The 10353-nt window shown below is 31.1% G+C and overlaps 1 protein-coding gene across 1 annotated transcript; it reads right to left on the minus strand.

Annotated features, from left to right (window-relative positions):
• Positions 1-6525: 6525 nt before the first annotated feature.
• Positions 6526-9930, minus strand: LOC133831294 (trihelix transcription factor PTL). The gene is made up of 2 exons (XM_062261542.1): positions 9236-9930; positions 6526-8303 (listed from the first exon to the last, which is right to left on the minus strand). The coding sequence occupies exons 1-2, from the start codon at positions 9727-9729 to the stop codon at positions 6905-6907; spliced, it is 1893 nt and encodes a 630-aa protein (XP_062117526.1). The 5' UTR covers positions 9730-9930; the 3' UTR covers positions 6526-6904.
• Between the last annotated feature and the right edge of the window lie 423 nt (positions 9931-10353).

Raw genomic sequence — 10353 nt, forward strand, 5'->3', positions numbered from 1 at the left:
AAGCTGGACCAACCCTGAGATGGAGGGCCGCGGGGTGGAATGTACATAGCCAGTTGTTCGATCGCCATGGTCGAGGAGTGGATCATGACAGGGATTACCTAACTGTCTGTTTTGCCTTAATATGGCTTGCAATTGTATCTAAACCCTATGACTTTTGTAAACGGTCTTCAAACTTAATATTTTCGGGATCCCGTGTAAACAGATAATGTTTCTCATGTTAAGTGTGGCTTTTAAGACCAAAATGTTTTAATCCTAGTTCCTTTATAGTTTCAGTAACACGTTTTAAATTGAATGACTTGATTAGCGAGTCTAGCACTTTATAAACACAAAGTGTAGCGGTCTTAGCTATCTAGGGTGTTACATACCGTCTCGTAGAATTTTTCAAACTTAAGGCAATGCATCATCTACAAGGTCTCATAGAAATTATAATTTTTAAATGCCTACAACTAAAAGTCAAATTTTACATCTACATCATGTGAAACCATTAAGGTTTTACGCCTAGCTTTTGTAATAGAACTTGAGCTTTGTATTTTAACCAATCATAACACTGTATGCATATATTGACACGAATTGACAATCTGGAAATAGCTTATTACTCAGATTTAGAGTTCTCTGATTATATTGATTCATGTAAATCAACATTCTATTAAGTTTTTTTATGTTTACCAGTAGATTTGTGTCATGGAGAACCTTGATTGCTACTTCCACTATAAAAGTTAGATTCATTTCTTGTTTTGAGGCTACATCACATAGTGTATGGCTAAAGGGTTTCATTTTAAGCCTTAGAGTTGTAGAATCTATTTCTAGGCCATTGAAAATATTTTGTGACAATTCAGATGTTGTATTCATGGCTAAGAACAATAAAAATTGTAGTTGAAGCAAGCATATATACATTAAGTACTTAGTTGTGAGAGAACGTGTTAAATGAAATAAAGTGGTCATTGAGCACATAAGCACTGAATTGATGATAGCTGATCCTTTGACGAAAGACTTGTCACCTCATAAATTCAAGGATCACATAGTGAACATGAAACTTGGTTCCCTTATGTAGTTTTTATTGTACAACTGATGTTATTATCAATGAAACTCTTATTTTTATGTTTTCTCATATTTATGTGCATCTTAATTTTATTTGAGAAATTTTATCTTCATAGGACCCAAATAAACACAGGATTTATATTAAGTTGCATTACAACATAAAATATATTGTGATAAATACATTGCAATACATAGAAGATAATATTCCCCATACATTTGTAATACATAGAAGAAAATATTCGTTACAAATATTTTCAATATGGTCAGCATTAATTCAGTTACTCAATTTCATATATTGAGTTACACAATATTGCATTTCTTATTATTTGTCAAATATTCTGACATCAATTGTGGCAAAAATCATGATGAAATGTCACTAATACAAATATCGGGCACTAGTCCTCAAGCCCACCGTTCATTCTTATACTTCATCTAAAGAGTTTGGAAGTCATTTACCCTCACTAATTCTCTTTCTTTTATTTTTGTAGATCTAAATCCATAGTTCCAAGCTATCAAGATCAATGACTAGAGGTACAGTATATCAATCCACCTCTTATTTTTGTGACAATCATTTTCAGTTCATTCCACGTATTAGGGTTGTTTATGGTTTTAGAATTTCTTACAATATGCACACACAAAGGTGAAATTACGAAAGTGCCTCATGAAGATATGGCGTCAAACAATTGTTAAAAGATATGTGAAGGCTCAAGGTGGATATCTCTCTCTGGTAATGTAGAAGAGACGTGGTGGAGACAAGAGACCTTCATAGTAACACAGAAAAAAGGTGTGGTGGAAACCTTGAAGAAGTAGTGCATACTTAAAAAAAAACGTTGGAGAAAGAGAAACTTGGTAGAGAGCACAAGAGATGAGACTGAATAGATCATCATATGAGGAGGAGCTATGGCACGTTGTTCAAAATGAAAATTGTTAGGTGTGCAAAGTTCAACATTAGCAATGTATAAAAAATGTGAAGAAGATAAACTTTTGATGAGTTCGAACTTCAATCTCTTGAGAGGAACCCATTCACCTAGAACGTATAATTTTGTCCTCTACAAAATGCTTACGTAATTAATGAGAGAAGGTAAGAAATTGTTTAATTTTGTCCTCAAAATGTGTTGAAGGAATGTGTGGTGTATTATTGTTCATTTTATACATTTGATATTTCGATTATATATTTTGATCTATATATAATTGTAACCTTCTGTACCACTTGGTCGATTTGACTGACTGCTAAATTAGCGTCATCGCTAGCCTAGCAAATCAAGGGAATGCATTGGGAGAAAAACCAAGCTTAAGTTGACAATTCATGAAAGAGGAAAAAAGGCAAGAAAGAAAGAAAGAGAAAGAGAAAAAGAGAGTGAGTGACTGAGTGAGTGAGTGAGTGAGAAGAAAAAGAAAGGTCTAGTACTTTCAGACTGTGACAAGGACTGTAAATGTTTAAGACCTTGTTTGGTTCCCCATGGTGGGAAGCTTCTTCACTCTTTCCCAAGTACTTGCAGTTTCTGTCTGGAAGTATAGTAAGTGTTATAATAGACGATGATTTTTGTATCTGTGGATCATTATGGATCATGGATGTCTGCCCAAAATAAATTTATAAATAAAGTCCCATAAGTAAAAGTTGTGGCAAAACCAAAAGGGTACTCATTATCATATACTTTTGTTTTTCATATAATATATACTTTCTATATATACACATAATCATATAATGCCTTAACTCCTTTGCTTGATCCAAAGAGTGGTCCTATAGAGATTGGCAATATTTGATGGAGAAAAAAGCTCTCTCTATATGAGAAACTTCCTCCGGGAATCAAAATCTAAAATCCGAAAGAGTAGTTATCACTGAGTTTCGAAAGGAACAAGACATTTCATTTTATCCAATTATAAAATGGTTTTTTATTTATTTATTGTATGCGTGTGGTACTATTTTGTATTGCACTATTCAGATTTGTAGAATACAATAGAAAAAAATATTGTTTATTGATCAACCATATTTGCTATTTATATACATAAAAAAAAAAGTAAACAATGCGTTTATTAATTAATCGTTAAAACGAAGTTATCATCGATTCCAGGAATTTGATGAGATCACTGTACTGGCGTAGACATGTAGAGTCATTTCATTGAAACCCATAAATCTTTTTAAAATATTTTTATTAATTTTTTATTATTAATTATTACCATGTGCAAATATGGATCTACCATCATATATAGAATATGGGTGATTATATAAATGAGTAATGATATCTCTAACTAAAATTTATACACAAACATTACACTTAGCAATATAGTTTAATTTAGTCAATCATATTTATTAAAACTATAACTTACTTTTTTTAAAAAGCAATGATACGTTATTGTAATATTTGGTTATATATTTTGGGTCCACATATTATTACTTTATAAATATATATATATTAACCCCACATTTATGCTACAAATTCTGTATTTAACACAAATCGGTTTATAGCCCTTAGATAATAATAATAATAAATTTGAACCATGCATGTTTTAGTTTAAAATTTAGATTATATAAGCAAAGTATATTTTATTTTTATTTTCCAAAGATTATAAGAAAGTTTAACCTAGTAATTTAATGAATTTGAGAGAAGCAAAATGAATAATTAAAGAGATATTTCTTTAAAATAGTAAACCAATATTTATATATATATATACTAGATACAATCAACATGCAATATGCACGTTTGCTTAGTTTTATTTATAGAATTTATTAATTATTTTTATTAAATTTATAATAATATCATATAAATTTCAAATAAATATCATATTTTAATTAAATAATTTATTTATTTTTGTTTAAGTTTATGTTTGTTATAATTTTTGAATTTGGGAGTAACAACAATAGATTATACATTATGTATTTAATGTAATATTAAATATTATACGTGGATTTTAAATTTAAGTTTCTTGCTAGTTTTTTTTTTTAAAAATGAATTTGTTGCTAATTGACAGTAGATTATATTATATATTTAATATAATATTATTCTAATAAGTGGGTTTCAGTTTAATTAAATTTTATTTAAGTTATAAAACCTATGATTTTATTATTTTTAAATAATTGTTATTGTAAAATATCTAAAAATATAATATTTTAATTTGTTTAATTATTTATTATTTTTAAATAATTATCATTGTAAAATATCTCAAAAATATCATATTTTAATTTGTTTAATTATTTTTTATTTTTAAATAATTATCATTGTAAAATATCTAAAATATATTATATTTTAATTTTTTTAATTTTTTATTTTATTTTATTTAAGTTTAAGTTTAAGAATTTACAAACTACCATTAAATATAAGAATATTCTGTTAAATATAAAAATATTCCGTTAGTGTTAACATTAAAAAAATTAAAAACCGTTAAAATAAAAAAATTATAATATCTACATACTTATTATATATAATAAATATAAATCCCAGCTATTGGAATAGCATTGATTATTTTATTTTATTTTTACTAATATTAGTGCCTTTAAGCAGCACGAAATTAATTCTGTCATAAGTACATAAATTAGAAAATACATAAGAATTAAAAGTGGTGCTTATACAGTAGTAAGAGAGATAATTAATATATATTCTATTTTTAATTAAATAATGAAATTTAATTTATCTTTTCCTTTGTTACGTACACGCGTGATTAAGCGTATTGAGATTGTTTTATATAGCTAGATGACAAATTCATTGATGCCTATGTATATACTGATGAGAGATTATTTATACATATATTGCGCACTGTCTTCTTTTCATTATTATCTTACTTTAAGAAAACCCTTTAAAATATAATCTTCGTATCAATGCAAGAGTACGTCGTATCATAAAATATAATTCGTTCACTGTTTAATGGTATCTAATTTCTTTAAAATACTTGTAATATTAATTTCTGATATAAATATACAACCGCAATTATTGGTACACCCCAACCTCACTTTTTCTCTCTTTTGAAAAAAAGGAAAAATCATGTTATAATTTTTGCAAAGAATAAACCATTTAGGACATCTCCAACATTCTACTTTATCTTCAAAACCAATTTTTCATCATTTTTAACTAAAAAACTTCAACTTCATCTTTAACACTATTTGAGACACTACTATCCATTTAAAGTCAAAATTAAATATCTAAATTAATCTCAATAATTTTCTTTAAATACAAATATATCCTTATATATAATATTATAAGTTTTAATTATTTATTTTTGTTATTTTAATTATATTTCATTTATAAAATTTAAATTTATGTTCTACTAATAATTAAAATAAAAAAATATACAACACAAAAATTAATAATAAAAATAAAAAAAAACCAATAACATTATCAAATTTAAAATTACTAAATTAAATCAACAACAATTAAAAAAAACCAACAACTACAATTGTTACTAAAATTTATTGATAATTAAAAAGAATAAAAGTAGAATATTATTTTTTTAAAGTAATATTTGAAGTTGTAATATTAGCAAACACAATAGGTGCTATATTTAATGATTAATATGATAATTTTAAACCACAATATCCGAAGAAAAATATGTGTATATATATACACACACATAGGCCTGCTTATATAAAGGAATAAAGTAATCTTGTTCTTGTGTACATATTGAGAGAATTAAAACATTAAAGTCTATTAGATCACTCTCAATGGATGTTCTACTCCATTCTTTAAAATACTTCCTCAAAACATAATTTTTTTATTTTACCTCTAAGTTTTACATTATATCATACATCAGCTTCTCTATACATTTCTCTACATCATTTAAATATTATATCTTTAAACATATTTTATTAATTAAAGTAAAATAAAATAATTGAAAAAGAAAAAACAAATAATAAATATATACTAAATGGGGGAGAGAAAGCTTATAAAGAAAAATAATAATATTAAAATATTATATAAATGATATGTAAATGTAGATATAGATTAATTAGAGTTTGTACATAGCTATTATAAATATATGTATAAAAGAGCTGATTGGAAGATGTTTTTGTGAGTTTTAACTAAATATTATAGAAAAGTGTATTACAAAATACATCACCAAAACATATATTTTCATAATTTACCTCAAACATTTACATTATATCATACACAAACTTCTCAATTTTTTTTTCTACATCATTTAAATATTATATTTTAAAAAAAATATTTTATTCATTTTAAGAAATAAAATAATTAAATATAATAGTATCACGCTAATATATATATATACAAAAATTTATAAAAAATTAATAAAATATTTATGGCTTGATGAATAATGTTTCACTACATAAAGAGAAATACTATTCATTTAGGTAAAAAAATATAACTTTACATCATTCATTGGAAGACTATTTAACTATTTTTTCTCTATTTTATAAAAAATTAGACATTTTAGTTCCCCCATTAGACTGCTTCACCAAAAGAATTATTAATAAATATATAATGAAAAATGTTGGGCACCACACCACCCTTAAATTCGTATATCAAACTCCAGCTATAAAGCAGAGATCATATAATATAAAATATCCATTATTTTCTTGATGATCATCAGAATTTCCATGTCACAAAATAAGTTCTCAAAAGTCCCTATACATAAATCCCATAATCATGAGTTAGCTCCTTAATTTCTTACAAAATAATCTAAAAAAACCTCCCATATTCCAAACCGAGGCAAGTTGTCAAACTTTTATATCTCATAATAAGAAGTCAACATAAAAAAGAAAGAAAAAAAAAAACAATTCCCATTACCCTATAGCTAATCAGCCAGTTGACAAAAAACGACGCCGAACAAACTGTCGTTTGCTCCTTATAATGACATGATGACCATTATTATGTTCATCATCACCATCATCATCATCATCATCATCATCAATATATCACTGGTTTTGGCCACCTTTACTGAGCTTCAGTCCATAATTTTCCCACAAGTTGTCTCCTTCTCCCATCAAGAACGGAAAGCAGCTATCATGAACATTAGCATTAGAAGGAGAAGAACCATCGTTGACTGGTAGTCTCGCCGTAGTTTGACCAGCACCTTGATGATCACTCATTTGATCACAGGAATAAACTCCTCCATGATTATACAACGAGTTATTGTTGTTATTATTATTAGCAGTAGTAGCTGAGTTTTCATTAGTAGTAGTAGTATTATTCTGAAAGTAATTACCACTACTGCTTCTCGAGTTCTCTTTTCGCTTCTTACTCGACTCCTTATTATTAGATATCTTCACATAATGGTTGATGCTTTCCCACTTGTCTTTGCACATCAAACCACTCCTTTCATACCCCAAACAAGCCAACTTCGCCGCTATGTCCTCCCACAAAACCTCCTCCGGAAAACCGCCTTGTTCGAACCTCGAATCCATGCTTGTCCTGAACTGAATCAATCTCGACACCTCGGATTCCGGCCATGTTTCGTCACGGTTTTGTGTTTCGCTCTCGCCTTCATCGACTGGTACGTTGTTTTCGCCTGCAGCCGCGGCCGCAGCAGCCAACATTAGACCCTCCTCCGGCGAGGAAACCTTATAATGTACTTCTTTCCCAGTTAACTTATGCAAAGCATCCATTAAAGCAGCATCCCGAGCTTCAATCCAAGCTCTCTCCTTGGCCCAAAACTTGTGCTCTCTATCAATCCGAGCCGATTCTTGTTTTCTCCATTCCTCTTCTCTTAAACTCCTCTCTTTCTCCTTTTGTTCAAGGGTTCTCATTAGCTTCTCCAACCAAGTATCTTGCTTCTCCATTAGCTTCCTCATTTGCGAGTCAATGAACTCTTTTATCTTCACTTTCCAGCGGCTTCCTCCACTACCACTTCTCTTCTTATTCCTCCTCATCATCACCATCATTTTCTCCGATGAATCATTGTCCGCCATCACCAGCCCGGCGTTGCTAAAATCATTGTTGTCGTCCGAGGAAGACGATTCGAACTCGGACGAATTCGAGAGGCTAAGGCTATCACAAGTATGCTTATTCAGGTGAGACTGATAAGGACCTTGATCTAATAACTGGTTATTATTTGCTTGAGATGTTGGAGTGTTTAAGGTTGGGAATCGAAGATTGTTGCCGACGAAATGAGCTTCTGGGAGTGATGATGATGACACTTGATGATTACTAGTGTCTCCGTAAAGAGCTTCAAGTTGACGAAAGAATCTGTAGTGTTTACCATCTTGTCTTCCGGCCTTACCTTCTTTTGTCTTCTTGTAGTATTTGTACAAGTTCTCAAATTTCTCTCTGCATTTTTTCCCACTCCTTTGGTAGCCATGTTCTTCAGACATGATCCTATGCCATGATTGAAAAGATAAATATTTATGAAAAAAGATAAATAAAAATAAAATATACATATAAAAAAAAGTAGTTTAAAAAAGAAAGAAGGAACCCTACTTAGCTTATAATTAGTAGAATTATATCTTACATAATACGAAAAACTCATGGAAGTTTGTGGAGTTGATGATGATGATCATGATGTAAGAAAAATCTCCCTCTCTCTTGCGAGATTTAAAACTCGATTTATAGTGTATGACTAGATTTATATATATATATAAAAATATTCAAACTTGTAAAACGAAGACGACTAGTATAGTACTCGGCCTGCGTGCAGAGATAGGCAGATTCTTACAATTTACAGACATCTTTTCATCAGAAAAAATAAGCCAGAAAGATGAGTACTTATACTTAATAAGCTGTCGAAAAGGTCAACCATTCTTTCGGCAAAGCCAGTAAAACTTGCACTTAAAAGAGGAGACACATTTTCAAATCAGAAAGACTAGCCAGCCACCAGTCAGTGCTCTTTGAGAAAATCAAAACAGACCATTTTTATTATCATCATCATCATCACCACCACCACCATCATCTCTCGAAGTCATTCATTTAGCAAAATATTCCTAATAATAATACGAAACCCTTCATTATTATCAGACATATCCAAAGAAGAAAACATAGTTACACCACCAAGCTCATTAAGCTTAATATAAGGTTTCAAGAACCTCATAGTAGTGTAACTATGTTTTCAACCCCTTAAACTTAGGTAGTCTCTTCGCAAAGTGGTAAACATGTGAAGAAGAAGAAGGGAAAAAAATGATGAACATGGAATTGAAAAAGAAAAGGAAAATAGAAAAAGAAAATTAGAACAGACAAGAAGGGGGAACAGAGTTAATCTTGAACTGAACTAGGGTACTATCAGAAAAAGGATTTAACCAAAAGAAAGAGCGTACCTAGATACTTCATCCCATAGGGGACCCTTCTGATTAGCTTCTTTGAACTTAGAATCAAGACAGGATCTGATTTCCAATAGAGTAAGAGTCTCTTGCCTTGGCCACCTTCCCGTTCCACCATCCATCATTCCAAGGCAGCCGCCGCTCTCAGCCAACTCCAGGCCGCCGCCACCGCCGCTAAGAGAAGGCGCCGAAGTAGCCGTAATAGTAGTGATAGAGGCGCCACCAGAGGTAGCCGCGGAGTCAGACCTCATAAACTGATGGTGTTGGTGATGATGATGATGATGAAACCCACGTGGCATAATATCAGCGGCGGGGCCAACTACTGGATGACCACCCATCATCATCATCTCAAAGGGTTGAACCGCCGGACTTATCCCCGGGCGGTGACCCGGGAATAGCTCAGTGGGTTGTGGGATTGCCGGGAAATGAGACCTTGTTCCGTTCATTAGCTGCCTTAGATCCGCCATGCCGTACTGATCCTCCATCTCCATGGAGTTATAATGGCTTTTGTTATTCAGCTCACTCACTCTCTCTCTCTCTTCGCTTATTTTTATGAAAAATATAAAATAATTTAAGCTAAGAAGAAAAGAAAGATAAATTTCTAGAGAGAGAAAGGGGATATAGAGAGAGAAAGCAGCGGTAGAGTCGGATCGTGTCGTCCACGAAAAAGCTACAAGCTTAAGAACAGATCATTGGTCCCATATTGTCTTTGCCCAAACGTGTGTTTGTGTTGTGTATCTACAATTTACGCGACTGTGACAAACGACAATCTAACTCTCTCTCTCTCTAAAACGCTATATGGTTTCGTGTCGTTTATAGACGTAGTATTGGTAGAGTGCAGAGAACAAACACGTACAAATGTGTTTCAGTTTCAGAGAGAGAGAAAGAGAGAGGGGGAGTGGCAGTGTAATGAAGTTGAAGCCTATCAATGAGTGACACGTGGTGACGTTTAGACGAGGAGTGGAATACAGACGAGTTGTGCTCCTGATGACGCGTGTACAGTGCTTAGGATCCGACCTTTTTGACCATTTTCTTTCTATATCTCTTTCTCTCTTTCTCTTTCTAACTCTCTGAGCTAAGACACTGGAGACTCTCTGGCTGGTTCCAGCGTACTA

The sequence above is a fragment of the Humulus lupulus genome, chromosome 4, assembly GCF_963169125.1.
Source record: "Humulus lupulus chromosome 4, drHumLupu1.1, whole genome shotgun sequence".
Lineage (NCBI taxonomy): Eukaryota > Viridiplantae > Streptophyta > Magnoliopsida > Rosales > Cannabaceae > Humulus > Humulus lupulus.

Excerpts from the sequence above, each read along its gene's own strand:
- LOC133831294 (XM_062261542.1), bottom strand. The coding sequence starts at position 9,729 with ATGGAGATGGAGGATCAGTACGGCATGGCGGATCTAAGGCAGCTAATG. Across the intron at positions 8,304-9,235 it reads CTATGGGATGAAGTATCTAG|GATCATGTCTGAAGAACATG; the intron begins GTACGCTCTTTC and ends ATCATGGCATAG.